At 33.3% G+C, this 22,401-nt stretch overlaps 1 protein-coding gene across 1 annotated transcript; it reads right to left on the bottom strand.

The window, feature by feature from the left end:
• Positions 1-860: 860 nt before the first annotated feature.
• On the bottom strand, positions 861-15,964 carry LOC115888482 (spaetzle-processing enzyme-like). Its single transcript, XM_030908227.1, has 5 exons — positions 15,833-15,964; positions 14,445-14,685; positions 7,634-7,824; positions 3,471-3,698; positions 861-1,127 (listed from the first exon to the last, which is right to left on the bottom strand). The coding sequence occupies exons 1-5, from the start codon at positions 15,891-15,893 to the stop codon at positions 937-939; spliced, it is 912 nt and encodes a 303-aa protein (XP_030764087.1). The 5' UTR covers positions 15,894-15,964; the 3' UTR covers positions 861-936.
• Positions 15,965-22,401: the final 6,437 nt, after the last annotated feature.

Genomic DNA, 22,401 nt, shown 5'->3' with positions numbered 1-22,401 from the left:
TCAAGGAGCCTTGGAAAAATAAATTTGATCATCTAATTTTTTTCGTGGCTTGTCCTGGCCGGTTAAAGATACCCAAATCGTATTTTTAATCATATGTCATTTTTTTCAAATGGAAGTGGCTCATTAGCATATCTGGAAAAAGCATTTTTTACAAATAATTTAGTACGACACACTTTTGGTATTTCGAGTCAAATTGTCGTTATAAACCGCATGTTACAATTTCAAATAAACCATATGCGAAAATGTCAAAAGTTAACATATGATATGTCATTCTATTCAGAGTGTCATTTTCTATCAAATATAGCAAAAAATATCGAGGGTGTCATTTAAAAATCAAAAGGTGTTGTCATTTCCAGTGAAACAGAAAGTGACCAAAAACAATTAACTGAATACGTCAATCAATCCTAATTTATGTCATATACTAAAAGAACAAATCTCGTTTTGTTATCTGAAAAAATAAAAAAGTTATAGGGGGTGAGCCACTTTTGAGACGCACCCGGTAGGGGGTCAGTTATTTTGGACATTCTCGATGGGTATCTAGGACACGACAAAGAATTGCAGTTTTATAAAATCAAAATTATGCCCCTTTCGGATTTTTGAAAAATTTTAGAGGTTACTAGATATTTCGAAATGAAAACATAGCTGCTATTTAAAAAAAAATTGTGGTGTGTTGTTACTGTTATGCATAATGGGTGAATTTCTAAAATCGCATGGACGAAACGAATTTACAAAGGGACGAAGCAAATGGGCGAAGTGTGAGTATGGGGCTTTATACAATTTTTCCAGATCTAAATAAAACAAATAATAACAATAAGTCTAAATAACCTATTTTTTTTAAATAAAACTAGTTTTAGTGCTTACTTAGCTAATCTGTCTGTATTTTAATAAATTCTTTATTTAAATAATTTTATAACAGCTGGAAATGTTATTCTATGTTTATTTCGTGATCTGATCTAAAATCCAATCCATATAGTAAGTAACATTGGTGTAGATAGCAACACTAGTGCCGCACAACCTGGCACCGTACGAAACTATTCCCATAAGGTAGTATTTTGGTGGGCCATCTAATGTGATAGCCTTCATAGCTGGTCCACCAGAATCACCAACACAGGAATCCTTTCCAAAAGCTAGAAGATATTTATAAATATTAAAGGAAAATATACCGGAAAAAAACAAAGAATAAAGAAAAATACGAAAAGAAAAAGGTGAAATAATAATAAAAAAAAATAAATTAAAAGAGAATTAGATTGAAATTAAAATTTCGGACTTCCATTGTCTTTATTTATTTTATTAAACATGTTGAACACTAGTTAAAACTTTATGTCATCGAGCAAACATTATATTATCACTTAATGTTCAATTAAATAATATTAAAACGGATTTGCTTCAGAATGGTTACTCTGAGAAAGTGAGAAGTCTCTAGACACAATTTTATCAAATTGTAAAACTGACTCATTCTCATTGGTTCATCGACCTCTGACCATGCTCTCTCTCTCTCTCTCTCTCTCTCTCTCTCTCTCTCTCTCTCTTGACCATTCTATATTATGTAAAAGAAACGTCAAAAAAGATTAGACGAATAGCCAAAATGTATAACGTTAAAACTTTTCTTATATAGTATAGCATTAAAAGTCTTCAAATTTGGATCAACTCTAAGAAGCGTCCTAACAAAAACCAGGCCGGAACCTTGTGCCAGAACCACAAGAACCAAGAGAAAAAGTGCCATCTACCGGGTACCTTGTGAATGCGGGGAGTCGTATATTGGAGAGACTAAACGTCCTAAATGTATGACTTAGCGAGCGCAAAAAACATGTACAAAAAGGTGATACAACGAAGTCAAAACAGCACAATCTAAAGTGGTCGGAACAGGGAGTAAGTACATGGGGCAATGCGGTGTGCAACCTAGGGGCATTGTCGGGCAGTGCGGGGCAATGTCAGGCATTGCAGAGCATTAGGCATTGTCGGGTATTGCGGGGCATTGTGGGCAGGGTTCGGAAGTAGTTAATTAAGACGTAATTTACCTGATTAACTACGTGTAGTTTTTCTTCAAAAACTACGTCTTTTCTCGTTCATTAACTACATGAAAACTACGTTAATAAACTATGTATTGATATTATGAATAATTTTCCTTTGTATGAGGTGTAATAGAGATAATATGATGTAAATATTATATTTAAAGCCATATTTCTTCTGTTTTCTTAAATACATTATGTGTTTTTAAAGCTTCAACTTATTAAAACCTCACCTCAAACCTTTGATATTTGAAAGTTACATACAAAACTTACATAAACTACACCCTCTACATAAACTACATTAACTACATGTAATGTAGTTTATGTAGTTTTTAAAAGTAACATGTAGTTTTCCGAACCCTGATTGTGGGGCACTGCGGGGGTATTATGAGACATTGTTGGGAAATACAAGGTACTGTGAGGCATTATTGGGCAATATGAATCATTGAAAGGGCAATGTGGTGCAATATTTAAGCTAAGTATATTGCGCGCGCATCCTCCCACCATCACTTTTATTACGTGATTACGTCACCAACACTCAAACGGCTTGCAGTCGTCAGCGCAACGGGTCGACGCTCTAGCTCCAGCCAGCTTGTTTATTGTTTCGGAGTAGGTATTCAGTGTAGTTCTTGTCGCAGTATGTATATGGGAGTTCATTTTAAGCGATACCACTATTGCTATCTCCAAAATGGAAAGATCTATACGGTCGGTTAAATTAGGGAAAAGTTGCCTGTCTGCAGTTTCTATACCTACCTATAAATATAAACTGTTCGTCTGTTATTAGTCCTAAGTTGTTTTTGCGAAAGCGAATTTAGTTTTTATATTTCTGTTATGTGTAGTTTTTTAACAATACGAGGCCAGGCAATGTTGGACAATACGAGGCATTAATGGGCAATACGGCATTGTTGAGCAATGTAGGGCATTGTCGGACATGATTGAGTAGGAAGGGGCATTGCGAGGCAATATTCGAGTAATCGAGGCATTCATTGCCTTTTGGTGTACAGAAATTGGTCATGTACTTACCCCCTGGGTCGGAAGCTCGGGAATGTTGTCCATAGGGAACCTCATTGGAAAAAACGTAAATTAAAAGAAGCCGGTTTTATAGCCAACAATAATAAAAGTTTTAGCAATCCTAGTACGGAAAGATCTACCATATGACAACCTCTGATAAAACGCACCAATGCAGGCATTCTAAGTGGACCACCTCACTGTTGACTGCATCCAACTTCTTAACGGGAGAATGCGGGGCTGTTGCATAAAAGCTCAGTAGTTTTAGAAAATAGATTAGTGTGGCACTTGTTTGTATGAAATTACACTGGTGTTAATAAAAATGGATAAAGACAATGGACGTGCGAAATTATTTTAGTTTCAATAGTGAATCATTATCTACGACATTCAAAGAAACGATAAAATTACATTATTGAATTTTTGTTTTTTTCCCAAGGAAACCACTATACTTACATTCACCTATGCATATCTGTGAATAATTGATATGTGCCGTATACCTTCTCCTACAGTCGTTCAATGACACTACTGGCATAGTGACATGCATCATATTGGAGGGTATTTCAACGGTAACTGCATCAGTCAACCCCCAACCTGCCACTTGTATTTCTGTTCCAAGGGACATTTCAGCTTTAATATTCCTTATAATCGTGTCAGTTGGTAAACATATCGGCCGAATAAAATCTACAGAACAAATACGATTACAAAAAAAAGTTACAAAGCATGATCAAAAATGTTTTATCACAGCTTATTCAGTAGCATCTGGGTATCTTAGTTTATTCAGTATCCTTGTCTTGCCTACTATGCCGTACACATGCCAGCAGTCGGAGCTTGATACATAAAATAAGATATAGCAAATATCTAGGTATTTATGCAGATTTTCGTGCAAATAATCGTCAGTCGGTAAGCTGCATGGTTAGGAATAGGCTGTGATTAGAACTGGTCAGGTTTACTCTGTGTAACCTAGAAATTCTTGACAATGGCAATGAGAGCTGATGAAGTAACTTAATGGAGTTTTAAGAGCCCATTTTACTAGTCCGAAAAAGTAGCAAAATAAGCGTTCGGCATTTAACGTTTTATCACAGTTTTATGTAAAACTGGCTAGTTATTTTTACACAAATGGAGAAGGAAATTAAAGATAAAGGATTATACTATGTCCGTATTGTAGCACATTTTAGACAACTTCTTTATTTTTTAGATTTTGATGGTCAAACATCAACAAAATATTCCTGATGTTTGGACTAAATTTTCTCGAAAATAAAGACATAATTTAAAATTCCGTGACAATACGGAAATAGATTGAAGTTCTGTGATTACAGTGATAGATAATTTATATGGTTTTGTAACAAATTGCTCGCTATTTTATGGCAAATGCTGAAGCTCTGCAAACCTTAACCAAACTTTAATCAAAGCACGTGTGTTTGGAATTTTGGGTATGGCTTAACACGACACGATCGGGCTAAGCCTAGGCAGATTTCTGAAATATAATATATATTTCCTTCGGCCACACACCCGCTTTACCTGACCCCTGAGAGCGGCCCGAACAGTACAGCGTAATAGACTTAGATTAAGGTAATATAAGGATAATATACAGGGTTGTTCACCACATACGACACGGAGTATTGTAACTAAACGATTAGATTTTTACAAATTGTACGTTTTGGGTTCGTTGAAGGACTATTAGAGCTACAATTTAAAAATCTTTTTACAAGATACAGAGTGTCCCAAATGAGTAAAAAATATTATAGTTGTATTTTTTTAAATGGAACTCCCTGTATATTATTCTATTTTTAGATTCTACGATTAAAATAAAGGTAAATTTGATTAAGGTTTATCACACTTAAACCTTACCGTTTTTGAAATATTTTCAATTTTATAAAATTGCAGTAAAAATGTTAAGGCTTCATTTCTCCAAGGGTATCAAAGTTTTTAATACTAAATATTTACTGAAGATTATTTATTGATCAGATATTGTCTTGCAATAATAAAAATTTTACTACCTTATACAGAGTGTCCAAAAATTTATATTAAATAATTACTAGCTTTAAACGGCAACAACTTGTTTAATTTAAATGGAACACCCTATATATTTTACGTGAATCAGATGCACAATGTAATTGTCTATCAAATTGTATTGTTCCATTTTACCCATCTCCTCAAGTTTTCATAGAAAATGCATTTTCTTATAATTTAGACTTCATTTATCACTATACCCATGGAATATTGACATTTTAGGTTATTTTTTTAAAGATGTAACAAATTTTCAAAGGGTACAGATACTAATATTGTCGATATAGTTCGCTTATTTAATTAAAAAAATAAAAAAACTGTTTAAATATTTTTTGTTACAGAGGACCAATTAATATGATCTCAGTATTTAAACTACATTAATTGACTGTTTACGTTGTAGTAATAATTGCTCCAAATACTAAAAAACTGAATTTTGTGTGTGTATTAGACAGTGTGGTAAAAAGTAACACCTTATAAATTTTATTTCATTTATTGACGAATGCTTATTATTTATAAAAACAGACACATTCATTTTCATAACTTATTATTATATTGATTTCTGAGCCAAATCCACATTTATTTAGAATAATTTATTAATTAAAACAATTTAAGTTTTGGTGTTTTTGGTAGGAAATAATGGTGGTATATTTAATTGGTATACTCTTTTACAAAGATTTAAATAGTGTTTTTTGTATGCCAATGGGCTTGCAATATTTACCACCTGTACATTTTGTACATATTATGGTGCTATAAAAAATCTGAAATGTCAATATTCCATAGGTATAGTGATAAATGAGGTCTAAATTATAAGAAAATGCATTTTCTACGAAAACTTGAAGAGATGGGTAAATAATGGTATAATACAATTTGATAGACAATTACATTGTGCATCTGATTCACGTAAAATATATAGGGTGTTCCATTTAAATTAAACAAGTTATTGCCGTTTAAAGCTAGTAATTATTTAATATAAATTTTTGGACACTCTTGTAAAATTTTTATTATTGAAACACAATATCTTATCAATAAATAATCTTCACTAAATATTTAATATTAAAAACTTTGATACTCTGGGAGAAATAAAGCCTTAAAATTTTTACTGCAATTTCATAAAATTGAAAATATTTCAAAAACGGTAATGTTTAAGTGTGATAAACCTTAATCAAATTTACCTTTATTTCAATCGTAGAATCCAAAAATAGAATAATATACAGGGTGTTCTATTTAAAAAAATACAACTATAATATTTTTTACTTATTTGTGACACTCTGTATCTTGTAAAAATATTTTTAAATTGTAGCTCTAATAGACCTTCAACGAACCCAAAACTTATAATTTGTAAAAATCTAATCGTTAATATAGTACAATACTCCGTGTCATATGTGGTGAACAACCCTGTATATCTCTATAGACTCTTAAGGTTTGACATACAGACCGGATCACCGTAGTAGTAACATAGGCAGAACCGGACGAATTAGCGTATACCCGTCCGCCGAATAAAAAGCAGGCGAAAAAATGCGATAAAATAAAAATAGGTAGATATGTGATAAGAATGTTTCAGAATTTGTATTTATTCGTGTTTTAATAGCCAAAACGAATACATAGATTCTCGCGACAGTTCTCGTGTAAAATTTATTTTTTAAGTAAAATAATGAATGTTTGCGAAGTTCGTGAAAAAAATTAAATTGTAAAATGGTATTTCCAAAATAGGTCTTTTCGGGATATACAAACAATTTTTCCACAAACTTTTGTAGACAGGCCAATTCCATCTTTACCTACTGTATCAAGAGTTATTAATAATTTTGTAACACATGGGTGCGTGTTCTCACAAAAACAAAAAAGCCCGATGTGTTGATTAGTGAAGAACAGGAGTTGTGCTACCGCGGATCAAAATCCCCCGTTTTCAAGTAATCAAATTGCTGAGGTGGTTGTCCTGCCCACAATGCCCGTATTGTTCACGAATATTTGAACAATACTTTTCCCAACCGTTTAATTAGTGGATATGGAACTATTTTGTGACCCGCTAGATCACCAGATCTTTCTCCCAATGACTTATTTTTGTGGTGTTATGTAAAATCCAAAGTGTATGGTCATAATAGGGCTAATAATCTGGATGAGCTTCAAGTAAAAATACGAGAGGCTTTCCAAACTATTAGTCCTAATATGTTAGGCAATGTCAGACGGGGATTTTACGACCGCCTAGGCTTCTGTCTAGCACAAGAAGGTGGTCTTTTTGAACACTTGTTATAACTTTTTTTTATTTAGAGTAATATTTTAGTTTTTTTTGGGTTTAGCGAATTTATTTATTTTTAGTTTTGGCTTGTAAACACACTCAAATAATAAATATTTAAGTATTTTCATATTAAATGTTACCTTAAGTGAAGGTAAACACTTAAAATGAAAATAATAAATACTCGGCACTCCTCGAGTCGTATTCCTAGTCTGTCATGACAGACCAGTCCAGGCACCACTGCAATTGCGTACTGCCTAACCAACCGACTAGCCGGCAGTGAATCTCGAGTACGAACGCAAAACGGGTAAACGTAAATTCGTCCGGCAACTTGCTATGTTACTAGTAGCCTGGTCTTCTCTGTATATAATGTACCTACCATTAAAGATAATGGGGGACTTTGTTCTTACGACAGCAATATCTCCAAGAGCGGTGGCCGTAATACGTTTTGGATAAACATAGTGGTTTATTACGACTTCTATAGGTATGATTACAGGTTTCGGTGCACAAAAATCACCTTCACAGTCTATCTCAGTGGCCATAAAATTTTCTCCTACTAGGATAGACTTGCTAAAATACAAAAAATAGTTTTTTTCGAATTATTGTTCGAAATTGATGAACTGTGATTGAATGATTGATGAACTGTGAACGAAATTGATGAACTGTGAACTGAAATTGATGAACTTAGTAACATTGTCCGTCCAAACCTAGCTTGTAAAAAGTTTTACATGTGTTTCCGCCCTTAAATTTGTATTTTTTCAGAAGATCGTAAAAACTGTTCAGAATGAAGGACCAGTTTTTCGGAGAAAAACTAAATATATTTCCGTTACGTTTAAAATCCCACGTCCATAAATTAATATAATACTTGCTTTGAAACTGCTAGAAACATACGACTAGCATCAATCATATAAGCAAAACCCCTAGAAAGCAATAAAACTCTTAGTCCGGTTTCAATTTGTCAAATATGGGATCCCGTGTGCAGATTTGTGATTGTGCCATACCTTAAAATCTTCAGAAAACCTTGTAGAATATGAATATTGATGGGTCCTCTCTCGCAAATATGGTAGAGGGGTATATTTTACCCCTTTAACACCCCTAAAGGAACAAAAATTAAATTAAATGAAATTATGGAAACAACTTGTTGCATAATTTTAAAAACTCTTTTTTGATTTAAGATGGGGTGAGTTTTACCCCTTGCGACGTAAAGGGGTAACTTTTAATGTATGCGTGTTACTTAAAAATACTATATTCTTGTCATGTTTCAAATTTTAAAATAAATCTAAATTAAAATTTGCACTGGAGTATCAGAGGGTGGTATTCACCCTTTATAATATGTCACCCCTAATATAAAAAAGTTTTTTTTATGTTTTAATAAATAAATAAGTTTAATAAATATCTAAAGTAAGCACAACTTCATTGTTTAAATAAAGTGTAAGAACATGCGAATGTAGTTTTCTTACCCCAAGCACACTTTCTTATTAAGTTGTTATAAAGTTATATTATGGTTTTATATTTTTCACTTTTTAGCGTTATTTTAATATTTTTATAATTTTTATAATATTTTTATAATGTTTATAATTTTTATAAAAACCAACTCAGGGATACTAGAGCTTAAACAAGATTTAAGCATGTTTTCACGATGCGTTCTTATATGTAGAAGTCGTGCTGATTTAAACTTAAAGGAGATTATTGGAAAATATAAATTAACTGCCTTGCCACGGTCTTTATTTTATCCCGATGGCTCAATGATTCATGGCCAGGGAAAAGGTAAAATTAGACATCTTCTGGCAAAGCTTGTTCACAATGATTCTAAAATTAGTGATGTGGATGTAGATAGCTACACTATAAGGCTTAAAACAGCCTTATAGTGTAGCAGTTGTCGATGGTATGGCAGAAATGAAAATGTTATCCTTTAAAAATGTGGAATACTTTTCTGATTTGTCAAATCAGTTTTCAACCAAGATTTTAAAAAAATATTCTACATATTCTGAAATTCACGTTGTTTTTGACTCGTATAAACACGACTCTTTGAAATCAATGGAAAGGGTCAGAAGGCAAAAAGGAGCAGACTCTATACAATATATAGTTAGTGATAAAACTAGTCTTAAAAACACAAATCTAAAAACTGCTCTCATGCATCGACGAAAGGGGAAATTACACAATATTTCTCAGAACATCTAATATCACTGGGAAATGAAACTAATCGCAAAGTGTTATGTTCCTTGGAAAATTTCATATTGGCTATAACTACTTGTGACAATATGACGGACTTGCAGAGCTCACATGAAGAAGCTGATCCAAAATTAATACTTCATTCTGTACATGCGTCTAAGAGAGGAGTCAATAGGATAAAAATATTTTCACCAGATACTGACGTTTTGTTACTTGCTTTGAGACGTTTTCCTTTGTTTCCAGAAAACACAAACTTTGTAAGCATCGGATCAAGTAATCAGGAAATACGTTTACGACCAATTTATGATTCGTTGGGAGAGTTAAAGGTAGAAGCTCTTCCAGGACTTCACGCATTGTCAGGAGCTGACGGTAGTGGTACAAGGTAAATCAAAAATTAGCTTTTGGAAAAAGTTTCTAACAGCTCCTCCATCTACACTTCAGGCGTTAGCTGCTCTTGGGAAAAATGAAAGATTAACTGAATCTGTTATTGAAGGAATCGAATCTTTTATTTGCAGTGTGTATTCATCAACAAAGAAAAGCTTTAGCAAGTTATCCGACCTGAGATGGTGGATCGTTAGCCAAAAACAAAATTCCAGCGATAATATGCCACCAACCTTAGTAGCTCTGAAACCAGCAATACTGAGATGCCATTATCAATGCATGGAATGGTATAGAGATATACTTCCCCATCCTTGTTTACCACCACCAGCGAAATATGGGTGGAAATTGGTTAATGGTGAATTTGAACCCATAATGGGTGATCTTTCCTGCGCCGCTGATGAAGTGTTAAATTTAGTGAGATGCTCATGTTCCAAAACTAATTGCTCCCAACGCTGCAAATGTGCCACTTAAGTGTGGTATGCACAGAGATGTGTGCATATGAAGGAAACGTTGGTACTTGTGCAAATGTCGGTTTTGTAGAGGAAACCAGCTTGGATTCGGAGGACTCAACGGATGACGAGTGTTATACTGTTGGATAAAATTGCCCTTGCCCTCTCCCTCTTGCTACAAAAATGCCTCATTTAACAAACATTTATATACCGTTTCTCTATCTCTGTTTAATTTGATATATAAATATTAATGAACATCTATATAAACATTCATCAGTGTTTCTATAAACATCAACACTTATATAGCCAAGAAGGTTTTTTTAATACTTATTGCTATTTAAAACAAAACTGACATTTATAGGTTAGGCATTGATTATATGGCGTAATCGTATATTTTCAACCCCCAATGATTTAGGGGTGGAACAATTGGAAGTATTTACAAGTTCCAAAAACAGTTTTGTATTAAAAAATACTCGTTGTTAAAATTAAAATATATTCAATACATTTTATTAAGCGAATTTCCATTATTTTACAAGGGGGTGAATATAGGGGGTTGTTTCTTCCCTCAGACGCATTTGCGAGAGAGGGCCCATCGATTCTCGGAATCTGTGTGGTATTATGAAAATTTTAAGGTATCGCCCAATATTGTATCACAAATCTGCAAACGGAATACAAATTCAAATCGGACTATCTAAGACGACACCCTTCTCACGATAGAACTCCCACGAGCCAATACAAACAGATTTTGGATAAAATCAAGTATAATTGTTAATTTAAATATTAAAGTAAAGTTCACGTAATGATATTCTGAAAGTTAAGGATTGTCCCCCTTTTTTTATCCAAAATAACCAAAATTTTGTGAAATAAATAAACATATAAGATGAAATAGGGAAATCTAATGAAATCAAATTAAAAATGTGATTTTTTTTTTAAGGACAGATCTTGAAATATATATTAGTTAGGGTTAGATTTAATCATGTGTAATTGTGTTTACGGTAATTATAATATTTACACGGATATTAGTAATAGTTTGAAAAATAAAGTAGAAATGGTCATAGTAACGACATCTATGAAAAGTAGGGTGAACTAGACCGGGAACGACAGGGTAGTTGAAGTTTTCTCAGACCAATCAAACGGTTCCTGAAAAGCGAACCCGGGGAGGATTTGAGAATGGCTCGGTTTTTGGTGGTTCCCTATTCTTTTTACCCACCCATTTTAAAGATTTCGAAGGTTAGGAAAATAGTTTTTTGGATCAGTTCGGTACTGACTTTTAAATTAGACGGTCGAATTTACTCCGTGTAGAACTTATATTATCCAGTGGTCTTTTTAATTATTTTAGTAAGTTCTCTATCTAAAGATTTTCTCAAATGATATTGACTCAAGTTAGGAAATTCTAAACTTTTCAGGTATAAAGATTTTCAATTGTTGTTTTAGATTTTCTCTAATATTTTTTTCTATATTAATGATCCAAGACTTTCTGTTCTAAAGGCTTTAGTAAAATTTAAATGTCATCGCATAAGTGATTATTTTGCAATTGTTCTTTTTATTAAATTCTAATTTAAATTTAATTGTTCAGTTAATATTTTTTTAACATATTAATTTTCTTACAACGATAATTCTAAGTGATTTGAATTGTATGTTAATTTTAGATAATTTAGATTAGACTAATAAGAAGAATATTTTGTATTTTTAACTTTATCATCTCTGAGTTTTAATTTCATTCATTAATTATTTTTTATTAAATTTCTTTCTTTTTCTTTATATTTCATTAATTATAAATGTTTTGTTGTTAATTTTTTTTCTTTATTTATTTATTTATTTATATTAAATATAGTTAGGTGTTCTGAAAAATCGGCATTTTATTTCTTTGTCTCACATTTTTACTAAAATATTAAGCTATTTAAAAGAACACTGTGATAACCGGTCGAGTGGTTCAATCCAAAAAATGAGTCCAAAACCGAATGGGTAGATCTACAATGGGATCAACGAAGTCTTAGACAGGTTCCTGTTGTTGATGTATTGTTGACGGTTGTTGACGTAATAAGGCAAGTGGCAATAGAGTTTTATATTAACTGAATTTAGAAAGAATCCTTAACATAAAAGTGCCATACCTTAATTTCTATTTTTAGCTGGTTATATTTTGTTTTTATATATAAACTATAAACTATAGTTACGCTCTAAAAAGACGGTGTTCTCATTAATCCAAGTTTTGCCTACCGCTCAATAATTTATCTTAATTATAATTATTATATAGAGGCCACACTACCATAACGGACAAATCTTGAAAGTTTTGTTACACCGTCAATTGAAGTCAATCGATTCAAAATTATGTTATCTTAGAAAATATTAACGAGTGGGAGCAAAATAGTACTAAAATAAAAGGTTTTTCAGTATTTTTCTTTGAAAGATATTTCCCATTTTAACGTACAGGGTGTCCCACTTTAGTTGAAATAATACAGTTATTCATCTCCGTTATTCGTAAAGATAGGTGTGGTTTGCACAAACCTGTGCCACTTTTTTATCAAACGGAAGATGCCGTAAACAACATTTTTATAGCCATCTTCGTTTCTGAGCTACAGGTCTTTTTGAAAATTTTGCAATTTGGGATAGCCTCTGTATCACCGTTGTTATGAAAGGTATCGAGAAGGTGAAAACTGATTCTTTAGAACTTTTTACGTAGAATACAGTGGCGTAGTATATTTTTGTTCGAAACAAATATTTTTGAAAAAGTGAACTAAAGTTATGTTTTTTTTCAATAGAACACGCTCTGTATATTTAATAAATCATACGATCCGTCTAGCTACGAGCTTTCCAAAAATATATGTCACCCTATATTTATTTTCACTATTTACTGCAATATTTAAAAGATATCATTTTCTTATTAGTAGGCCGTCATAGACAACAAAAAAAAATCAAAATGGTATTTATTAAAATACTCATACACATATTAATATTTTATTTGGGACTGAAATATTTTACTTTTAAACTGTTACTACTGAATCTTTTATAATATTTTTCCTCTTTTTTCATAACGGGATTTATTATATCGGGATGGGTTTGTAAATATGTAAAAGCTTGCCTGATAGCATTTTGCGGGTTTTCATTTCAGACATTGTTGTAGTTACCACGATATATTTCATATTTCAAAAATCCCTAAATACAGAAATCGAGAATGGACAAATCCGGGGATCATAGAGAGGCTATCATATGGATCCATTGGTCCCAGTTCATTGATTGATTGATTTTCAAAATTATGAGAGGAAGCCCCATCTTTCTGAAAGTATATTTCACGTAAATTAACTAAAGGAATAATATATTCCCTACTATTTCTATACTATATACCTAATAATACATACTATGTAAAAGTTCCGGCACGGTAGCTTCCAAGGCTTACCAATAGCGGTAGAGAGTTAAGTTTCCCTGATATAAATAAATAAATAAATGCCTTTATTGTCAAAAAATTTTTCAATTTGTAGACAAAGGTAAACTAACAAACAAAGTAAAAAAACAAGGTACACAAACAAACAAACAAAAGATAATACAAAACATTATACAAATAATATTGTCAGTCTTATTGTTAAAATAAACATTTATAAATGTTTATAATGTCAAAGAACAAAAAATAAAAATGATATTCAAAAATATTTAGCTAGTTTATAGTAAAATATCAATGACCTCTAAATAAATTATATATAAAGAATTTATTAGTGGCTCCCAGAATAAAACAAGAGACATATAGCAATATACTTTTAATTATTATTAGTTAATAAAATTGCCGAAAAAATGTTAACGCGTAAAGGAGAGCGTAATTAGGGCGTTGTTGGGTGCAATAACATTCAATCACTCAACTTTCCCGGATATTCAACATTTTATAGCTTCATAGTTTCTCACACCGATCTGATCAAAAGCAAAAATGGATTTGGATAGAAAAATGGATTGGTCCGCTCCACGAACTCAAAGTTTTTATCCGCTGACCAAATCCTTAAACGAAATCCGCAGGCCACAACTTCTGTTGAATGGGGTGCTAATGCCTTTTGTCATTGCTTCGCTCAAAATCTGGTCACTTTATTCAGCCAATACATCAGTTGTTTGTAAATTAGTTATAATTATTTATTTTTATTATAATGTTAAATTAGTTATAATAAATTTCTGCTTTTAAAAACTAATAGAATGTCTAGTAATACTCACATATCTCTCTTTAAAACGCCTGCATTGCAGTGAGCCGCGGTAAGAACATGCCAACGGTTTATGATAGATCCTGCGCATCCATAATAATCTGTTTTATTATCACTATAAATCAATCGAACAAGCCATGGAAATTGTCCTAAACCGGCCTCTATGCCTCCTATGATTTTGTCGGTTGTTATACCATAGCCGCACGATTCTTTTGGTAAGTACTGCCAGCTCCTATGAAACTTTAGACGTTCTACTGATTTATGAAAAAAAAAAGATAAAACTTACTAACAAAAACTAAGTGAGGAATTTTAGGATAAGAGCTAGCAACGTTTTCGAGAAAGTATTTTGAGAAAGCTGGCTCTTTAATATATCTTTTGCTATGCTCTCTGGAATAGCGTGCGAGTCGTTGTCTGTTTAGTCGATTTATATTCAATTCTAGTAATGAATATAAATCGAACAAGTCTCCATAGCGCGGCGCATAAATGTTCCGCCTATAACGCGAGAAGTCCCGAGTTCAATACCAGCTCGGGGTAAACTTCTCTTTATTTTATTTTCATTTTTATATTCTGAAAGAAAAGTATTAAATAATTGTTTTTTTAATCACCAGAATTACTTAATACTTTACTATCAGAATATAAACTAAAATAAAATAATTAAAAGTTAACCTCGGTCCGGTTTTGAACTCGAGACTTCTCGTTTTATAGACAGTCCGGGGACATACTGTATATTACTAAGAATTGTATACTCTGTCCAAGATCGGACTGGCCCAGAGGGGACCGGGTGACATTGTCACTTTAAGGAATTTCCTCAAACCTAGGGTAAATGGGAAACTATGGCTTGATATTAATATAAATTAATAATTTACAATAGAAGATAAATATAAGAACATAGTTCGAATTTTTTGAATTCTATGAAACTAACCTATCCACATTTTTTATACAGAAAATATAAGTTAATATATCGATCGTTAGTGCTGCTATTTGCCTTATCTTTTCCTTGACTAAATTTGATTCTGTCCTTAAGATAATCAATATCATCATTTTGTTTCCCCTCGTATAATTGACAGATGGAAAATGGCATCTTTAATTTAGAAAGAGATGCCAAAAAGTCAAATTTAGCTACAAATTTCTTAAAAAATGATGAAAATCGGCCCATTGGAACAAAATATATTAAACTTTAAAATACATGAAAATTTTAAGATGCCCGTTTTTCGTGTCACTGAGTGTAGTTTATTTTTTATGCTAATCAAAATACATTTTTGGGAAGGTATAAAAAATTAAAAAATTTGACCAAAAAATAATTCCGTATAAATTAAAATCCTCTTTTCTATAAGATTTCAGTGTGAACTTAAGAATATATTAGGGGGAATAGTAAAATATATTTGCTGGATCCATACTCACAGTCTAAGGTCCCTGATAGGGCAATACAAAGAACAAAAACTACCAATGCATTGATATTCATCGTCAAATTACAAGTGCGTTTGATATATTTTTTATATTTTTTATGGGCGTGTTTTATAGACGTTAACTGTATTTTATGTTATATGAGAAATTCAATAAACGTCGTAACATAATATTATCTATAGAAATAAATTCAATTTTTATTGGGATAACAACATATTATGTGAACTGATTTATACAGTATTTATGTATTTTATTTTCACTTGTTCGAAGCAAAAAAATGGGAAACTTAAACTAAACCTAAAAAATGCAAAATGTACCGTATGATAGAAAAAATTCGCTGACCAGTTGGTTTGGAAATGACGATCGATGACAGTTCCCATATAATTTTACATACAAATATATCAATTTTGACCTACATTAAAATATCTATTAAAAAAAAATATTTAGAATTTTGTGTAGAATTAAAAAATTGTAAAGCTGACCCGTCAAATGTTGTTTTGCCTGCATATGTTATCTGTGGTTTTCCCATATAAATATTTTTTATGGCACAACAGTTATTTTAAAACAAAAATAATTTTGGCTTCCATAAGGGCTTCCATTGTCTTTATTTATTTTATTTACACAACGTTTCGATTAGAATTATCACTGACCGTTATCAAGTGTGAACTAAAACTACTGAGCTCAATATACTAGAGCCGAGCATTCATCCGTAAATTAGTTGGGTGCAGTCAAGCATGAGGTTGTCCACCAAGAATACCTGCATTGGAGCGTTTTATGAGTGGTTACTATACTGTTGAAATTTCTTACGACCATTTTGTGTTATGGTACTTGGACCACACGTGATCTACAATGCTAGATTTCATTGTTTCACCATTGTTTCACCTCTTTGCGTATGTTTTTTTATGTTCGTCAAGTCGTACATGTACAACGTTTTATCTCTCCAATATACGACTCACCGCACTCGCAAAGTACCTGATGGGTAAAAGAGTGCATCTACTCTTTTTCTTGTTTTAATGATTCCGGTTTTGTTTTTGTTATGACACTTCTCAGAGTAGCCCCAGACTTAAAAACAGTTTTAATTTTATATTGCTTTGCTATTCGCCTGATCTTCTTCATGTCCAACGATCCATCATGGACATCCATCGATGTTCCTTTCACATATGGAATCGTCACGAGAGAGAGAGAGAACGTCCTCCTCAGGCTGGAGCACTAATGTCTATGGTTTTTGCAGAGTAACCATTCTGAAGCAAATCCGTTTTAATATTACTTATTAGTTCAAAATTCAGAGATTCTTGGTCACTGCATATAGTGCCCTTGATGACATAATGTTTTAATTATTCCTGTTTTGGTTGCTTCAGAATGATTCGATTGAGAATTTAAATATTGTCTATTATCTCGTATAATGGGTATATAATGTAGGTTCTATAAACAGCAGTGCTAATGGATTCATCGCTTCTATAACACTGACAAGAACATCCAGAAATGGTAGGCAGAAGTTTTTCTCTATCTCAATCGTGAATCTGATTGAGTTAGTTCGTGAATTAAGATGCTTGAGAAAGGAATCCAACTATATATCGGTTCCATTTTAGATCATAGAAGTATCGTCAACATATCGAAGCCAGATTTTGGGTTTAACAATTGCGGTACCAACAGCACTGGTCTCAAACCATTCTATAGTATAATATTCACTGGAGAGAGCGAGAAACCCATAGGTAAACCATCATTTTGAGCATTAAAAAAATATTTAAATTTAACTTTTCTTTAACTTCAAAATAAAAATTATGCAGACAGCACATCGGTCAAGCCCTTTCGGAGGAGTATGGTAACTAAAACTGTGACACGAGAATTTTATATATTATATAATATGAGTTGCTCTTAATGATGGGAAAAACCGATTAATTTCAATAATCGAGTACTCGAGTTTTAAGCGATTTTAATAATCGAGCGATCGCTCGGGCGAAATTTCGCTCGTATTTAACAATACGGTTTGTCGCCTGTTGCCGTCGCTTGTAAAGCGGCCCATACATTATCAAACAAATTGCGCAACGAAGCGATGCGCAACCTTGCGTTGCACAACTGATTCAGCGGTCCATACATTATCAAACAAGTTGCGCAACAAAGCGATGCGCAACGTTCCGTTGCACAACTGAATCACCCATGCACTTAGTAAAATTTTGATCAAACTTTTTATTAAAAGTTGTGCATTGTTTGAGAAACAATCATGTCCTCAATTGCCATTGCGACAATTATTATCGTATATACCCTAGATGATTTCAATGATACCAAAAAATGAAAAAGAAAACAAAGTATTTGGATGAAAGAACTAAAAGAACTAAAATATTGCACAACGAAGCGCAACACACACATACACTACACAACGCGCTGCGCAAACGCCTGTTGCTCAAAAGAATTCAAACATTCTTGAAACTTATCAAACAATTGCGCAACGCATCAAATGTTACCATACATTGGCAACTCGTTGCGCAACAGCCTGCGTTGCGCAGTTTGTTTCATAATGTATGGGCCGCTTAACGTCAAGCAGTAAGTTGCGTGCAAAGAGCACATATTCATAGAAGCGTCTAGGTATACCCCAACAATACATGCCGGAAAGCTTTGCGCATGGGCAATACATGCGAATGCCATTAGTCGTAACCTTAATTTAATGCTTTTGTGGAGGAACTAAGTAATGCCTAGCTATAGCCTGGCTACAAAAGCAGCTGTGGTTACATTGGTCAGGCGGTCGTTGCGGAACCGAAGAGTCCCCGATTCGATCTCCACAAATATAGAACTTTTTTATATTTTTTTTTTCAGCTGATTTAATTTTTTTCTTTTTTTTTAGTTGTCGGTATAGCAACGTTGATGACGTTGGTTAATCTCTTGGGTTATTTTTTTTTGTTTAGATTGCACGCGAAATACCCGACCCAAAACCGTGAATACGCTTGCACAAAGCTTTGCGTCATTTATTGTTGGGGTGTACATGGACGCTTGTCAGTGGCGGATACAGAGGGGGGCTCGGGCCCCATGGGGCCCTGCTAGTATCTATAAATTGGCTTAAATATTAGGCTTTTGGGTTAAAAATGGTGCCCCGAAAAAGCATATTCTACCTTACTTTTTGTTTGGGCCCCCCTAAAATAAATTCCTGTATCCGCCCCTGACGCTTGTATATTCTAGTAATGGGATAACTCGAGCGAAAATTCGCTCGATTATTGAAATAACCGACATCGCTCGATTATGAACGACCGATGCAAGTTACGAGTTATGAGCGACGAACGCAAACGATCCTATCGAGCGAATTTGCTACATACATTGCAGAATGGCAATATTTTAACAGTATTTTTGGTAAAATATCTTCAAACAACAGATTGTTCTTTTGATTGGAACCGCATTGTTAATTATAGGAGTGTACGACGTTATCTGTTACGTTACTGTGTGACAAAATTTTACCACCTACATCGACAAGGCTTCGATGCTTCGATGCAAGCGAAACCACTTGTCGCTCGTCGCTTGTTGCTGGCCACTATCATCGAAAGAATATGCGCTCTGCGCACTCAGCTTATTCGGGATTTACATGGGTCGATTTTCGCCGCATGATTAGCCCGCACGGCGAAAATCGTCCGTGTAAATATCAAATCGACTATACATTAACTGACTAAAATCGCAACCGCCAAAGTAGGGTACTATCCGACTTTCGCCACGCGATCATAGGACGCAAGCGACGGGGGACTAAAATCGACTGTGAAAATGCTTCAGTTCTAGTCGATTTCTCGCCGCATGAAAGTCAAAACTGGTGTAGTGTTTTCCGTTTCTTCTTTCTTTGCTCTTTAAGCAATTCCTCCGTATCTTTAAATACGAGCGAAATTTTACTCGAGCGATCGCTCGATTATTGAAATCGCTTGAAACTCGAGTACTCGTTTATTAAAATACGAGCCCAAACAACTAAATGTTCGGACAAACAAAAATTTATTAAAAACCTTTATTTTCATTAACTGAATTATTTACATTTAAGAAATACATTAAAAATATATTAAAATCTAAGATTTCTAATGAGTATTTAAATAGTATAGTTTTTATAAACATTAAAATAAACTGTAGGCCAATAAATAATCAAAAATATTGCACAATATTGTGACAACTAAATGTTCGGACACTTTAAAAAATAACTGTTCTAATATGACGTTACATCGACATGCACTTTTGCAACCACTGCAAGCCTGTTTGGCATTGTTTTTATTAATGATTGACATACGCCAGAGTAAAAATTTTGCCATAATTCACTGAATATCATCGTCAAATGGGCAACGGTCTTGGGTCGCACAATTTTTTTATGCCACATGTCTCGATAACATTAAGGTCCGGACTATGCGAAGGCAATGAGGGGACCTTGATGTTCATGTCCCTAAACCATTTTTTAATAGTTTTAGCCGTATGGCATGCCCCGCCATCCTGTTGAAATATAAAATTCATATCCTGGTAAAGGTCTCTCGCACTTCGCACAAAACTGCTTTTCAAAATTTCTTGTTATTTTGACACATTAGTTGTACCTTTCTACCGCCTCATACCTTCCTAGACCCATTGCGGACATAAACTCTAAAAGCACAATGTCTTTAGAAAATTCCACTGTCCATCTTTCATAAAGATCATGCATGCGTGCAGATGTAATCCTTGAACTTGCAGTTTGCGATTAGAATTATCAGCGTCGGATTGGAACTTCTGATGTCACAAACTACAAAAATGACATTAAGGTAAAATGTTTAATTATTTCCCAATCCGACGCTAATAATTCCAATCGCAAATGGCAAGAGCACGGATTACATATGCACATGAGCCACCTTAATATCGGTATAATAAATATAATCGAACACCGCTAGAGTGTCTATTTGATAAAGATTGCCTCAAAAGGACAGTGAAATTTCCTAAAGACATTATAATTTGAAGGTGTATGTCCAAAATAGGCCCAGAAAAGTATGAGGTGGTAGAAGGCATAATTGATGCGTCAAAAAATCAAAGAATTTTGAAAAATACTCTTGTGTCAAGTGGAAAAGACAAAGGTCCTTGTAACCAATTGTTCTGGTAAAGACCAGGATAATAATTTTATATTTCAACAGGATGACGGGGCATGCCATACGGATAAAACTACTAAAAAATGGTTTAGGGACATGAACATCAAGGTCCCCTCATGGCCTTCGCACAGTCCGGACTTTAATGTTATCTACACATTTGGCATAAAACAAAACAAAAATTGTGCCACGATCCTCAAGAAACCGTTGCCCATTTGACGATGATATTAAGTGAATTATGGCAAAATTTTTACTCTGGCGTATGTCAATCATTAATAAAAACAATGCCAAACAGGCTTGCAGTGGTTGCAAAAGTTCATGTCGATGTAACGCCATATTAGAACAGTTATTTTTTAAAGTGTCCGAACATTTAGTTGTCACGATATTGTGCAATCTTTTTGTTTATTTATTGGCCTACAGTTTATTTTAATGTTTATAGAAACTAAACTATTAAAATACTCATTAGAAATCTTAGATTTTAATATATTTTTAATGTATTTCTTAAATGTAATTAATTCAGTTATTAAAGGTTTTTAATAAATTTTTGTTTGTCCGAACATTTAGTTGTTAGGGCTCGTACTTCGATTTTTTCCATCACTAGTATATTCTTTCGGTGATTCGGTGATGATTGGCAAGTAGCAAGCGACAAGCGACGAGTCATTCGCTTCATTTTGTTTAGTTTAAAGCATTGTCGATGTAGGTCGTAAAAATTTGTCACTCATATACGCAATACACAACGGATAACTTCGTATAAATTGGCTACCTGCAATGTACCTATGTAGAAAATTCGCTCGGCTTTATATCGAGTATGTCACATTAAAATCGGATTTCAATTTATTTCATTCTAGGATCGCTTGTGTTCGTCGCATCGCTCGTTCACGGTCAAGCGATGTCGGTTATTTTAATAATCGAGTACTTGAGCGAAATTTCGCTCGACATATCCCATCACTAGTAGTTTTATCTAAAATAAAATACTGGTACATTTTCGAATATTGGACCATTTCCGGTTAAATCTGGAGTGCCACGATGAAAAATATATTTAAAAAAAGTATACTTTGAAATATTCCTAAATATTAAAATTAGATTCTAAAAAACTACTAATAAATAAATTTTGTGACCCTTGTATTGTATTTTAATGTGACATTTGAAACTGACATTTAATTTGACATAATTTTGAAATTAATATAAATTAGGAAATCTATTTTTATAAAATAAAATTACAATGGAAACTGACGAGCAAGTAAATGACGAGTCAGATGTAGACGGGTTAGAGAAAAGACCCTCAAAAACAGACGCTGAATCCGATCGAGAATCGGAACCGGACACAGAACCAGAAACAGAAGCAAGCAAAAATTCACAACCCCCAGAGGTTTCTTCGCGAACATCAAGCCGATTAAGTACTGTAGAAAGCATTAAATCATTTACAACCATTTGTACCGGCATTTTCAACACAATCCTACGTACCAGATACTACAAACAAATCATCAAAAGCGTCATTGTGTTTGCTCT

This window comes from Sitophilus oryzae, unplaced genomic scaffold, assembly GCF_002938485.1.
Source record: "Sitophilus oryzae breed Bouriz unplaced genomic scaffold, Soryzae_2.0 scaffold_771_pilon_pilon, whole genome shotgun sequence".
In the NCBI taxonomy this organism is placed as follows: Eukaryota; Metazoa; Arthropoda; class Insecta; order Coleoptera; family Curculionidae; genus Sitophilus; species Sitophilus oryzae.
Note: the sequence above shows the minus strand (reverse complement) of the source record. Positions and strands in the feature narration are given on the sequence as shown.